The 15,699-nt window shown below is 35.8% G+C and overlaps 1 protein-coding gene across 1 annotated transcript in view; it reads right to left on the reverse strand.

Annotated features, from left to right (window-relative positions):
- Nucleotides 1-3,071: 3,071 nt before the first annotated feature.
- Nucleotides 3,072-15,699, reverse strand: part of TACR3 (tachykinin receptor 3) — a 36,206-nt gene continuing 23,578 nt past the window's right edge. The window contains exons 4-5 of the mRNA XM_064417110.1: nucleotides 6,625-6,821; nucleotides 3,072-3,703 (exon numbers count right to left, since the gene is read on the reverse strand). Of these exons, the coding sequence (XP_064273180.1) occupies nucleotides 3,388-3,703; nucleotides 6,625-6,821 (513 nt within the window). The 3' untranslated portion in view covers nucleotides 3,072-3,387. The remainder of the gene's footprint in view (nucleotides 3,704-6,624; nucleotides 6,822-15,699) is intronic.

Here is a 15,699-nt window from a genome sequence, read left to right on the forward strand (position 1 = left end):
CTCAGGGATGTTCCCAGCTTAACCACACAAGAGTGACCATATGGTCAAGGGAAGCTTGAACAGCCAACTCATCACACAAAGGCCAATGCTCAGTGGGGATTCCTGAGGTTGTAGGGTGGTAGAAGGAAAAGCATGGGGAGTATGCATCACCACAAAGGCTTGAGACAAGAAATGAGTTTTTTTTATTGTTTAAATGGTTGTGTTTACCTTTTTAAGGAAGTTTGGTTTTTGGTTGCTGCTGGGTGGGTTGGTTGGTGCTGTGTTGGTTTCATTTTTCTATTTTTCTAATTTAGCCAATGTCAAGGGAATGACAGAGTAAACTGATGCTGATTATTTTGTCTTTGATAATGTGAAAGTTAAACCTTTTCTCAACCAAGGGAATTTCCTTGAAAAGTGACTGTTCAGGGAGCGATGATCCCTTCACCACATACATGTTTGAGACAGACTCCAGTAGGAACCTGGGCTGAAGTACTACCAACTGTTATGCTGAGAAGGATGAACATGTTTGAGAAGATTTCAGGATCAGACCTTTCCTGATGCTGTTTAATTGCAGCTGTTTTGGAGTACTTCTCCATAAGAAGCTAGCTCTGTATCCATCTGTTTTCCTTGATACAGTCCTAACAAATTAAGAATGTGGATTGAAGGTTGCAGCCATGAGACAGCCACAGTGCTGCACCATCAATCACACAAGAGCACATGCTTTGCATGCCCGCTACTACTTTGAGCTGTCTTATTGACACAAACTGAGGATGACCTGATTTCTCTACACTCAGTGAGGGGGGTCAGGAGGCCTATAAGGAATTTCCTAGTGACCAGGCCACTTGCTGAAAATGTTTGTTCAGAAATAGTAATTCATACAGAAGCTGCTGTCAGTCACAGCTTTTGCTGTGCTACTTGTTTAACTGTGTAACCCTGCATGTTCTTGGGGGCTGAGACACAGAGATTGATTTGCACCATGTTATTGCTGTAATGTTTTGTTAAAGCAATGTTGTGATTACAGGCACAGGTTTCTTAATTTGTTATACAGGAATATCCTGTAACTTCAGAGAAAAGAACTACAGGAATGGTGAGGGTGTTTTTGACACTTCTAGCCCACCAAAATATAGCAAGATTATCAATGGATAAGTTTTCCAGGAGGTCATATCATAAACACTTAAAGTGAAATTGTTTCACTAGAGGTATGATTGTGAGGAAGCCACCATTGCTTTCTTGATATTTGTCCATGAAAAATCCTAAAAGTTACATGAAGTTTGAAAAAGCTGTATATAAAAGTACAACAGCATAAATGTATAAAACAAACTCATACTCTACATTTAAAAACAATAAATTTATCAACACTGATTTTGTAATAGCCATAGTTAGAAAAGACTGTTTATTTAACAAGTATACAATTTCTCTATGTATGTTTCTCAGAAGTTATACATGAGCAGACAGAGGACTTTACAGCATGTGTTTGTAGTACATCACCATCTGGTTAATATACTTAGCATCATTTTTTGTGTGTGATGATCCTGGATCTTCTCAACAGAGCTGTTAAAAACATGAAGATTTTTAAGTTCTTAAAACAGAGTGTTTCAGAGGGAAAAAATTCACAAGCATTTTGTAGGCATTGCATGATACTTGCTGGATTACTACACACTAAAAAAAATAAGGAGAAGTGAGAGGATAACAATTACAATGTTGGAAAATACCTGTTTTTTTAGAGAAATAGACTGTTGAAAGCATGGATTGACATTTAAAAGGGAAGTCATCAATGAATTGAGCTCTTTGTTTCAGTGGATTTAAGATCAGGCCATAGATAGAATATTGTACTCTTGCAAAAATGTATCACAATTCCAGACTCACACTTTTTCTATGACCAGGTTCTTCAGTTATTCCATACATGGAGAGTTTATGTATCAGATTTATGTATTTGAGGATATTTTACCTTATGCAAGATTTTGATTCAGTAAGTGATACCACAGTGCACTGAAATCACTATACAAGTTAACACTTAGCAGAACATAACAATTGACTATATACATGAATCACAATACGAGTATGATTCTTTTTTTACTAGTCTTGTTTGATATGCTCACTGTCACAATGCTGATCATTCCCAGTGGCTGGGAAGGACTGTGGACTAAAACCAGCTCAGGACTCTCTCTCTTCAAACATCTCTTTATTAGTTGCTCAGCTTTGGTACAGTATTGGGTTCAGCCAGATATACTCTGTCCTGTGCTGGTTTGGCTAACTCGGGAAGACATTCACACTCTTGCTTATGTTTTTATTAACTGTTTGACAACAAGCATTCATGGAACCAGTCTATCTATGCAACTGACACAGTAATTTAACTAAAACAAAGGCAGCTCTCTGCTCCCTTTTGTTACATTCAGCTTTCTCTGCAACAGTGATGGTGAGTGGATCTTGTGTGAATTCAGTGGGAACATGTCTGTATAAGAATGCCTAGCATATTTTCAGAGGCAGGCCCAGGAGTATTTTTACATTCATCAAGCTATGGAAAATTTGTGATAACAATTTTTTTATAGTAGAAGCTTTTCATCATGAGTCTTGTTACTTTATCTTCTGCAGAGAAGAGTCCATTGCCACAGTGGTATATTTTTTCCATATATGAATCTCTAGTTTAAAATCTTTTGGCCTTTCTAAAGTCAGTCAGGTTCTCTTAAGATCACTAGAGACAGACCTTTCTCTTAGAACTAAGATACAAAGCTATGAGAGATTCATCAAAACAATATATTCCCCTGGAAGTACAGATTCCATTAGAGTCTAATGCTTACTAATATGCAAGCTTTGGTTGAATTTAACGTAGTCTCTTAGTCATGTTCTCCTGTTCTCATATATATTTGTAAAATTGTACTGTTGCAGACAGAGCTGAACTGCATACATGTGAACTTAATTTTATTTATTTGTTTGGGAATGGGGCTAAATTGTAAAACAGCTTAATAGACTTGGGGCTCATTAGATGTTCATTATAAATACATCTTTGTAATCAAATCTCATGTAATTTTGTTACTGTTGAATTAATACACTCGTAATGGAAAACATGGTACATTTCTGCTTCAATAAGTAAAGGAGCCTGTTACATTTCGGTAAGTCAAACATAAATGCCACAAGTCAGAGACAACTAAAACAAAGTTTTTTATTCCATTGGTTTATTCTGGATAATCCCTACAACATTGTTGTGGCTAAGGTGCAGCTATGCTTTTGGACTGAGGCATACACATGTCTTCAAATTCTTCTTCCTCTGCAAAACAAAAAATGTGAGAGATTCCCAAAAGTCTCAGTATTTATAGCTAGGGTTTGTGGTTTGCTTTCCTGTAGTAAGAATACCAAGTCCCAAAGTAGGAGAACATTGTCCAGCGTTGTCCTTCTAGCAATGTGAAGTGTTTAGGAATAAACATCTGCAGATGTGTGTAGTGAACTGATGAGGCTTGAGGCTGTGGAGACAGTCTTGGAATTCCTCTGCGAACAGCCATTGAAGTTCAGGTCCCTTGGAGGCGCTCTTTTCTTATGGCTGGCGTGCACGCTGTCTCCATCGTTGGTGTCCAACACCACCGTCATGCTGGAGTCCATCCTGGACACAGCGTAGAGGCTGCTCTGCCGCGTGGGGTGGAACCTGGCTGCCTTCAGCTCCAGCTCGTCGTAGCTGGACACCTCAATGAAGGGGCACCAGCGGAAAGCTCGCTTGAAGCCGGCTCGGAACCTAGGAGGAAAGAAGCCTGGTGAGAGCCAGCCCCAGGCCTTCATCTGAAAACACACAGTGCTGCCAGGATACTGACTTGGCCAATTATCCTGCCCCTAGGCCTGGGCGTGCTGAAATCAGTGGGAGTTTACTTGACTGATGTCAGAGTAGGGCAAAAAAGATAGTGGTAACAACTCCTTTCAGTTTCTGATTTTCTATATGCTATCCCTACATTTTAACAGGGACAGCATATAGATAAAATAAATTTAACATTTATTTTCCTTATAATGAGTTTCCCTTTGTCTTTTGACTGTGCAAAGTAAACAAATACCAACTTTCACAGAACTGTCTTCACAGATGTTGTTTTGATTTGACCTCTAATGAGATCTGCACCTATATTTTCATCTTCTCTTGGCAAGAAACTTTGAAACTTTCTTTTCTCAAAAATGCCATCCCAGTTTCCAAATTTCAATATCCCATCTGTGTTTCTCTCTAACAGAGATACTTGTATGGGAATGATGTAGCAACTAATAATTTTTCATGTAAGAGATTTGGAAAATAATGTTTTAATAATTAAGAGGATCCTAGAAAGATGAAATCTGAATGTGAGCAATATACATACATACATTTTGAGGCTTTAGAGCGTTAGTGTTTGCAATACTCATACAGAGGCATGCATGAGTATTACAGACCGTAAAGACCAATGTTACATTTTGTGTGTATGTATTTCCAGAATAAAAGTTTAATATATTAGAAAAGCAATTATCTATGTATCAGTGTATAACTGCAAAAAGAACAGCTTTTCACCTAAACCTAAAGCTTATCTGACTTTCTCACTTGTCTTGCTTCTCTTGTTTTGTTTTAACCATCAGCTCCATTGTTTATCTTGTCTGTAAGCTTTTTGGAGCAGTGGTTAAACACCACAGTGATGACTGCAGGTAAAAATTCAGATCAAGTGTTTAGTTAAAGTTAATGGATCTCACAGAAGTGAGATCCTTCCTCAAATTTTAGTTTGCAATGTCATCATGGAGTTTATCCATGATGACACCCAAGCAGGTAGGTTGCTGTTCATCATTCTCTGTTTACATGCAGTCCATATTTTGGAAAAATACTGAAAGAACCTCTGATTTAAATGGATTGAAGTGACAGGCATTGTAAAACCAAAACATCTTTAAACTGTATTACTTTTCTTGGCACCTTCCATCCCCTTTTTAATTCAGGGCATGTTTTTTCTTCATCTTGAAATAATGCTCTCTTTATCTAGATACGTAATATCCTAATTAGCCTGGAAGATGAGGCTGGGAATGGATGTTCTAACTCTGTCTGATATAGATCCAGCAGAGACACAAATTGATCTGACTCCCAGCAACAAGCTCTATTTTCCTTCTTAATGAAAAGGAAGCAGACATTCTGGTATCTTCATTTCAATATGGAACTTAATTATAAGAAAACTGTCACCAGGACTTCATTCTTGCATCAAATTCTGAATAAGGTGACCTTTAATATGTCTCAAAATATTATTTTTTCTTTGGCTGTATTGTTTAATCCAGGCATTTAATTTTCAGTTTGCAAGTGTCAACATAAGCCATATCAGAGATATTAGTCTTTTATGAATACTTTTGTAACTGTGCCATAAAAAGTTTTTGAAGAAAATGGGATTGGTTTAGAAGTTTTATGAGAGTAATTGAAAAAAAAAAATGAGGCCTCATTCTTCCTGCCTTTCATTTTGCAGACACTGGACACTTACTGAAATCTGTTTTTTTGATGAAATTAATGGAAAATTTGCCCTTTGAGTTAGTTTTGTTCTGGCTGCTAAAACTTTACCTTGTCTTTAAACAGTTGTAAATGATGAAAAGCTCATCAGGAGGTAGAAGGCTCTATGAATTTAGGCATTACCTCGTCTTTCTAGAAGATCATGAATGTTAATTGTCATAAGTTATCTTCATCAAGAAGGATGTTGCCAGTGTTTTTACACCAATAACAACTCGTTAGGATTTGTTCACTTCATTTTTTATTAGATTCCTTTTGACAGGTACTGCATGATCTTTAGTGGGGGTTTAGAAATACCTTGCAATATTGGTATAAAGTTTGACAGTAATTAGACTTTGCATTGGCTGCTAAGTCAAAAGAGATTTAAAATAATATTTAAGATTTCTTAGTCAATATTAATTCATACTGAGTTTGTGAAGTAATTAATGTTCCTGGTGATCTTTATCCAATAATGCTAGAAGAAAAACTGATGAATAAGATGGCCAGGATGATGTTTGTGTAGATCCTGGTCCTATAAATTGAAATGAAAGACTTGAGTCCATTCTGCAATGCAGTAGTCTGACTAGCAAATATCTGTAAAATGTCACCAAACTCAACAGGTGCAGTGCCTTTGAAATTCAGAGCATAATGTGTTGCTATCAAACAATACTGTAATTTAGTATTAAGTAATGAGAATATAAACATTTGTATAATGTTTATCAGCCTATTGCAGATCTTGGGATGCAGTAGAAATCTAATGCTGAGATCTACTGAACACAGTAAATCACATTTTGCATTGCATTCTTCCAGCAAAACAAAATTGGGACTACAATTAGTTGAACATACAGCTTGCACTCTATATCACTAATTACCATCTTCTTTATTTTTATATTTTGCAAACTGAAAACATTAAACTGCTATAGATTTTTTTTTTTTTTTAATTTTGAAGGTGCTCATGAAAAGGACTGGTTTCTGAAAACTGAATTTTGCTTTCAAATTTTATTTACTAAAAGTCTGCCTTTGTGTTTTTGGGGATTCTTTTCAAGTAAAAACCTAAAGTAAGAGGTTGTGGGGTTTTTTGCATTTTCTTTTTTCCCCACTAACTGGAAGCTATTTAAGTGAAAATTCTTTTCCATTTAAGCAGTTTAAGTTCTTAGTTAATTTATGCACCTCATTTCATAACCAGCTCTTACCTCTTATTAAGACAGCAGTAGATAATGGGATTGTACATTGTAGAGCTCATGGCAAGCCAAAAGCTGGCTAAATAGATTTGCTGAATGTATTTCCACCGATTTAATTGTTGATAGATCCCAGTAACTATGAAGTAAATGTGGTAGGGCAGCCAGCAGACGGCAAATGTCAGCACAACCACAATCATCATTTTTACCACCTGAAAGAAGTAATAATGATATTTAGCCTTTTTAATTTGGACTAGCATTTCAACATCTATTAATAATTTTCTTGTAATTAATTTTTAAAGTTAGTCAAAGGAAAGCTGAATATGCTTTTATATAGTTTTTCCTTTTAATCTGACTCTCTTTTCTTCTTGACTGAAGGTCCTCTTTTTCCTAAGAAAAAATAGCAAGAAAACATTTCCAGACTTTATTTGTATTGATTTTTGCAAGTAATGTATTTGCTTACTTGTATTTGGTTATCTAAAATATCACTTCTTTTTTGTACATCTAACCATGGTATAAGGTTACAGGGTGTTTTATTTGGACACCTCACTTTGGTCTTTACTGATCTTGGTGTTTATTTTTATTGTGGTCTGCAAGTCTATTTCTTGCCCCAGTTTTTAGATCTGATTTGAATAACACTAGGTTGCAGGAAATGAGCAACTGCAGCATCCTGTTTAATTTCAGAGTCTAACAATTCCCTTGGCTGGTGATTCTTATTTGTTGTTTTCTGCAGGCACATCTGTTAGCTACCATAGTTTCCAGTAAGCACAAATGAAGAGGAGCTCTGCTTTGTGCTTCAAACTCGTGAAGAAAACTTGCAACTCATGTAAAATTTTCATTCCCATCTTTTTCTTTTCAGCTATGTCAAATACTAGTCCAGCTACCATTTTCAGCACAATATGTCACATGTTTGCACCACAGGTGTAGCTGAAATGAAACTAGACATGATGGATCCATGCTGGGACTTCTCTTGTTCACTTATTTGTACTTGTGAATACTGAGGAATAACAGCGATCTCTATCAACTGTTCCTTTGTTTTCTCTGTACCAAGTGCCATTTCATACTCCTTATAATTTTACCAGGGGAAAAATCCAAAGAGCTGAAATTTGCCATACTTACATGTGTTTGGTTAATGTTTTTATAAAATTCCAACTAACACAATTAAATCATTTTACATACAAGTGTTATGGTAGCTTCCTTAACTTGCATTACATCTTCCTATGGGAAACATAAAGTAATTTTTCATTTAATATCTGGCACCAATTAACAATCTTTCCTGCTGGATGGGACTGTAATGTGCAAGATTTTGCTTGTAAGAATACTTATTGTTGTTGATATATATGCACTGATCATCACTTAAAGGCAAAAAAGAGGCATCTGGCTACATATGAAACATTAATAGTAGTTGGTTCTTCTGAATCACTTTTCATCAGTTGACTATAAATCATCCTGTGATCAGGAAGATCATTGTTATAAAGGAGGGCAACACACCAAAACATAGGATCACTTTTACCTTTTGCATGTATGTCTGTGTCTACATCTAGGCATATATAGAAGTTTATGGGACTATATATGTGATTTTTGGGGTGGGGGGGAAAGGTTATGATTTTATGTGGACAGAAATTTCTGGACTAAACTATGTATGTGAAGTAATGCATAAAAATATGTTGTCAAACCAGTCTGTCATTAAATGGCATTGCTATTTCACTGCCCTTGACATAACTTCCACTGTTCTGCTGGGGACTTGCACCTCTACCTTGCACACATTGTAGAGATAGAAGCCTTAATTCTGTAGTTTTACCATGGTGCTTAAGCTCCCTGTCATTGATTTACAGGTGCCCTTTGCTTGTTGTTGTGTTTTTATAGATCTGTCAGGAATGATAAGTGTTACCTCAGCACCTTTCAGGACTTCTGTAAATTCAGAACACTTGAGAGTCTTAATAATTTACCTTGATATTTAATTAGCAAGCCTTGCAGTACCCGTGGTGCATGTGAAATTGTTCCTAGAATTAGTCATCACTGGAATATCATAAGTACTGAATGAAAGGATTTTTGTGTCCAAGTTTTCATAGTGTAAACAGGTAAATCTGTATTTACTATGTACATTTCATCTGTGCAGTGTTTGAGAACCAAAACAGTAGAGCTTCCCTGCAACAAATGTGGCTTAATCTGGTTGAGCACTGTGTCCCTCATGCCCCAGAGATGCTAGAAATCACAGAAAGAGTCCAGGTTGCCTGTTTGGCATACTCAATTGTGTTAATTTTTTCCAAAAGAAAGTTGTCATTTTTCTGACATCCAAATGCTCATTGTTTAATTTTCTGTGATATATTGAAGGGCAAGGCAAGCAGTGCTTCCAAAGTCTACTTAAAGCTAATAAACCTTCACAAGCTGTACAAGAAATAGTTTTTAGATTTCAGCTGCTGCAAAAGTTAACCTTGAAGGAATGAAGTTTCAGTTTAAATTACTACTAACCAACGTTTGGTTTTCTTCAAGGGACCAGAAATCCCAAACTAACTTTTCCCTGCAAAGAAAAGTCACAATTTTTCATCTCACAATTTCAGGCAATTAAATTCTAATTTTGAATGTTTTAACTTTTTTAAAGTTTTGAAATGAAAAATGCCAAATCATCCCCAGAGAGTTGCATCTTTCCCTGCAAGGTTACTCTTTTGTTTAAAACAAAATACTCATAATTTAAAAGGGTGAGATTCATATAAATTTTTCCTGTTGCTGTTTCTGTCTGAAAATCCAATATTAAGTCATCCTCCTCCGGAAAGCAGAAATTTCTGAAGCAAATAGTCAAACTAGACAAGAAGCTACTGATGATTTTAGATGGACATTAGTGTTTGATTTAATTTGTGAAGTAACAAGTCACTTGAATGACAGACAGTGAAGCACATTACATTCTTAATCATTCAGGTTTGCATGTCATTTGAAGTATTTATATAGTACGGTGCACTTATTGACATATTTCCTAGGAGAAGATAAGTGAGATGTTGGAAGTCTGCGTGGTATAAAATTGTTGGAAACAGAAGGCAATTAAGGTTAAATTTGAAGTCAAATGCAGAAATTGTGAGAGGAATCAAAAAGACCTAGTCTGTTCTCTTTTCATAATCTAAGAATGACTATGTGTTGACAGAAATGGAGGGAGAAAAAAGAATCAGGAGAAGGAGGGAGATTATTCCCAATGTCCTTTTCCCTTTCAGAGAAAGGCACGCACTGCAAGGCCATACCTTGCAGTTTATAGCTGTGGTTCTTGTCTGTAATGTTGGTATTTCCAGTATAAAATTTCATTTCTTGATTATATCAATAACTGTGAACAGAAAGTGACTTCAATGTCTATAAACCCAGGGCTCCTTGAGTTTACTTGGAATATATTCTGATGAACAAATGCCTGTAAACCAACAGAGAAAGTAAATTAAACAGGCCCAGTATGAATTTACCACAAAAACTTGTTTGTCTTTTCCCAGTGCACTGTGATGTTTCATTAAGAAACCCCAGTGACACTTTACGAGTTCAACTGCAGGATATAAAAGAGGGCTTCAGTGATGGGGTTCTTTTTTGACTATTTGAACCTGTGACTGAAAAAAAAAAGAAGCTCTTTTTAATAGGTCTGTTTCACTTTTTGAGATATTGCTATTTTTCAGTTGCTTTTCCTTCTGTTCTGAATTGCATATAATTCATTAGAAGGGTTTTCTCTTGTGCATTAGGAAACATTTCTAAAGCAAGAAAATGACTGAATTCAGTTGCTTAGTTTAAAATCTAGCACTGTTCCTGCCACCATTTCACCATGGAGCTTTCCAAAACGTGAATTGCAGTCAAAATCTTTTATCCCTGTGGCACCATTTTCCCCTGGTGTTCTGTTCAGTCTCCCTCTGTATGTATTGTGGGCAGCATGACTGGAGGAAAGAGGGTTTTTTTCTGTTCTAGGCAATACTTTTGTTAAATGAGACGTACTAAGTCTCCCAGTTGTGCAACCTTCATGCAAGTCTTGAGGCAAGATTTGTAAATGGCAAATCAAAGTATCTATTTTATACATTGATTTTCATCAACCAGTTCTGCTGATACTAATTCACTGCTGCCTATGTCTAAGAAAAACTATGTCTAGAAAAGAAAGTTAATTTATGTGCTTTGTAGTATTTTCCTTTAAATCTTGTCTAAGAAGCATTCTTTCATTAATGGATGTAATGAGAAAAAATATATTTAAAAGAGCAAAACTGATGTAAGTTCATTGGAATTAGAGTTTGCAAGTTTGCCCTTGCTGTGAAACACTTGAAACAGTAAAAGTGAAAAGGAACTAACAGATTCTGCTACACTTAGAAAAAGCCAGCAAGTACATTTATTTTTCCATCCTGTTTTTATTTTGCATGAAGAATAGCTAGAAGAGTACTCTGATTTCAGATGTAGCATTGAGAGCAGCTCTTGAAAGATTGGGAATAACATACTTTTCTGAGAAACTCAGTTGCTGCTGGAGGGATATAGCAATTCAGATTGCAAGGCATTGATTTGCCAGCAATACCTAAGATTTGGACCAGGCAATCATTTCCTTTTCAATCTTCTCTGCAGCTCCTTATTGCCTTTCTAAGTCATCTTGGATACTGCTGCTTCTACAAGTACAGGAATTTGGCTTTTGGTTTCATTTGCACTTACATCACAGGGACCAATTTATTGCTTTCAGAACTTTTACTCCTGGGTGTTATACAGATATAAATGAGAAGCAAATTATTTAAGAACCCATGGAGAATGTCTTTGTTTACCCTCTTCTGGATATTATTTATTCATGAATACAGCTTAAACACAGTTCACTGGTAATCCCTGGAATCATAACTTTGGCCCTGTGCCCTTTTGGGAGAAGTAAAATGCCACACTAACATTTCAAAAAGTGTTTCTCCCAGCATGTTAGGATGCAGCCAGTAAATCCACTTCCCAGTCCTGGGAACATACATGGCACTTATGCATGAAGCACCAGAGAAAAAGGAACACCAATATGCCTTTGCTTCTCCACAGTGCTTATTTGGAGTAAACTGTCTCTCTTCTGTAAGAAAGTTAGGATTCAAAGATAATTCTACAGGAAATAGTACAGAGAGGAACTGACTTCTGAGGTACCAAGTGCTTTGACTCACTCAGGGATTTTCTGTATTCCTTCAGCCCATAGGAAAGGATGGATTCGTAATAGCTGAAGGAGATGCACGTTTAGGAGGAGAAAGTATGAGAACACTTGGAAGTCTTTCTGCCAGGAAAGGTATTTGCCAGTTCCAATGCTCCAGATATTTTTAGTCTTCTGACTTACGTTTTCCATCTGTTTTTTTGAGTTACTTGAAATGAAGAAACTGTTTTTTATTTCAGTTTGCATAATCCCTTGTTGCAAACATAATTCATAATAATTTACTTTTTAATTAAGCTCTAAAGTTAAAAAATATATTCTCTTCTAATGTGAAGTAGTTTTTAATTAGTTTGCTTTCTTCCAAATTCCCCAATGTGGGACTCCCCTCAAACCAAAGCAATTCTGACATTTTTCATGAGTTGTCTTAGTTTTGCAAAAAAAGGGTAAATATTTTGCTCAGTTTTATTTTCCTTGAGAATGCGTGACTTTACAAGCATCTGATTGGTGGCAAGAAGGAAAAGTTTCCACAAGTTTTGTTACTTTATCTAAGAAGAGATGTCTCAGTTTCTCTCAAGAGATTGTTGGATGTTAGGCAATATGCTAATGTCTGCTACTCAGCCTAAGAGGTTTTTTCTGTAAGCTGGACAACAAGTACAGGTAGGTGGCCTTCTATCATTGTCTTGGTCTTAAGCATTGAGTGGCATAAGAAGTTTATGTTTTTTAGAAAACAACTCTGCGTGGTTGTTGTGGGATTGGCATTATTGGGCATGATTATCCACCTGATATCTAGGTCAGTGGAAAAAGTGGAAAAGCTGATCTAGTGCTTTTGTGCTTAAGATTCATACCACCACTTATTTTACAGTATTTTCCTTCTTTACTGGGAATGGATGATGGGGCATAATTCACTTCCATGACTCCAACCAAATGTGAGATTTGGTGTGGGGGGAAATAAAATATCTTTTTTTTTTTTTTTTTTTTTTTTTTTGCTAGTAGGGGTAGTTAATTCTCAAGTCTGCTTTGACACAATTCTGAAAGTGTTCTGGAACGTTTAATCCCCATTGTAGGCTCAATGTCATGTTTAAATTAATTTTCCATATAAGCCTTCTGAAGGAATGGCACTGGTGAATGCTCTCTTTTGAAACTTAATCTTATATATTGGACACTTCAATAACCAACTAATGCTATGATGAATTACGCCAATGAATTATGCAAAAGTTTTGTACCATCCTACCTGTGTTTTACTTTCTGTGGGCTCCTTATAATGAAATCTGTTCTTCTGAACCCAAAATGAGATGGGCACTTTTTGTTATCTTCAGAATAGGAGCACAGACTGTAATTTTATATGGAAAGATTACTTTTTGAATAGTTTTATTTCCACCTTATTCACCTATTATTTAAATCACTTAAATAAGTTATTTAAATAATAGGTGAATTAAATAAGTGATTTAAATAATTAGAAGCCATTTGAATGTTTACCATATTTCTCTGGAATTTTGGCACAAGAAAATAGTGAGAAATAATGCAAATTGTTTACTACATAGTTTGAAAAACCTCTTTCTTCTCTTTTCTGTTGATAAGAAAAGAACTATGAATTATTCCTGGACTGTACTTGTTTAAATTGCATGGCAAAATTCTGTGTTAGAAAAAGAGCACAGTTAAAGCTATTTTTTAGTCACTATCATAATTATGCATTTGCAGCGGTAATAGCATCTTCACTTTCAAAGTATGAAAAAAACCTTTTATTATGACCTAAGAAAAAGGGCAAAAGATTTTATTAATTTTCCCCAGTCTATATTAGTTTAAACTGACTTCAACGAAACTGTTAATGTCAATGATGTTGAGATTTATATTTTGAATTTCATGCAACTAGTTTATTTTTGTCTTTCTTCAAATGGATGTAAAAGGTCACGAATTTATTAGGAAAAGTAGACTTGTAACTCACATACAGAATATTTTGGAAATACATAGTCAATAAAAAGTGGTACATGCTCTGGTCAATTATTGATGAAAAGTATCCTGACAGCATCTGCTTTTGTGCAGACAAGGATAGCTTCAAGTATTAAGGTATCCACATGACTTGGCCATAATGATCAACACATTGGTCATTATTGCACTGGTTTGATACTCCTGTGGTATCCTAATTTGTGGAATAAAGTATAAGCTGACCCATGCCAGGGTTGCTGAAACTGTTTCCTATTAAACCTGGTTTAAAACCTGGGGAAATAAATTGTTTCTATCCACCCCAGAAAATGAGTAATGAAATAAAGGTGCTTTGAATAGGTTGCACTACAGAAACTTCTAAATAATTAAATTCTTGAGTTAAGGGATTAGATTTGTTAGGAAGAGGCGTTAATAGACATAACATAGACAGCCCTCTGTGTAGGTGAGTAGATTTCTTCTTCAACTCAGAAAAAACCTGTGCTGAAGTTATGTTTTGCTTTGATGTGAAGAGCATCCTGTAATGAATGCAGAAGTGTGTGGGTGTAATACTGGAACTGCAGTTCTGTTCTGCTGAACATACAGGTCTTGGCTCTGCAGTCCTCCAAAATGCGTGATCCACATCGGATTTCCTGGGCTTTTCACCACACAGATGCTTGGCAGTATTGTGGAAAGCTCAGCAGACTGAAAACTCATGCTAAAATTAATTTGTTCATAACTTCCCTACAGGGACTCAATGAGAAAGAGGCTTCTTAATCATCTTATTTCTCTGTGTATGTGTGTATATATATATATATACACACACATATGTGTTTTTATGCACCTATGCACACACAGGACTATTTATGTGTTCATAATTTAGGATATGGAATGGGATAACCTTGACTGCAGATTAGATGATGCAACAAAAGCTTTTGAAGTTTCCAAGGTTTGTTTGTATGCTAGTGAAAAAATTTACACATGATTTAAAGAATGCACTTTGTCCTGAATGTGGGATTTTAAGATTATTGGTCTGAGGGGGTCAGGTCCCAAACTTGAACTTGGGGAGAACTGCACAGAGGAAGTTAAGTCTGTCTTAAAAACCCAACTCCATAGTTTGAAACATGAAGATCATAATATCCATGTTGAAAATATGAATGTTGAAAAAGAGACACTTGGCTTACATTTGCCTTTCTCATAGGTATCTTAGTTTGATTATTAACAAACATGTATATTTGAATTCAGCAATGCGTTTGAAAACATGCTGAGCTCACTGACATTGGAGTGAACATTGTTGAAATTTTTTGTCTGTTAACCTAGTATTACTTCCATTCTTAAAAATATAAGGCATTAGTAAGTAGAAATTTTTGCCCTAGGACTGTGCCTAGACTTTATATTTCACGTAAATTTTCTGTCAATAGTAACAGAAAATATAAAAATAACAAGGAGAAACATCACAGCAACTGTAAGTGCACAATTCTGAGCCTAATCACTGACCATGCAGAACCAGTCTGTTAAATCTGGCCCTGACCTGGAGGTGTTGCCAGCTCTGTTCTATAAAAAAGTACTGACCAGAAAACTTTATTAGTAAATATGTACACTGGGAAGGCTTATGCACAGTATAAAGCAAATTTTAGTATTTAATCTGCTTTTACTTCTTTGTGATTGCTGCTTGAAGCATGGATGATGGGTGTGGAAAGATGTGTGTGTTCACAGTTCATAGCTGAGTTTTAGGACCTTGAGGCAATGATGGAAGCTTGTACTGCTGCTGAGTGTTCTGTAGATATTTGGAGATAGACCAGAGAAGAGCAGCTTCCAATAATTTTGTTATATTTCACTGTGTCTGTCATGTTCAGAGAATGATCAGGAGGACATCTGACTTTATTTTTACCTCAATAGGAAATCTTGTTCAAAATCACGGGTAGATTAAAAAGAGAAGACAGTGCTAGGAAAAAAAAAATCTTGAAAAGAAGAACAGGTGAACCCTTTTTTTCTTGCAGTTCTAAGACCATAAAACAGCTCTGTAAAAAAATATTTTGGGTTTAACATGCAATGACAGTAATTCCCCTGTA

The sequence above is a fragment of the Passer domesticus genome, chromosome 4, assembly GCF_036417665.1.
Source record: "Passer domesticus isolate bPasDom1 chromosome 4, bPasDom1.hap1, whole genome shotgun sequence".
NCBI classification, from domain to species: Eukaryota; Metazoa; Chordata; class Aves; order Passeriformes; family Passeridae; genus Passer; species Passer domesticus.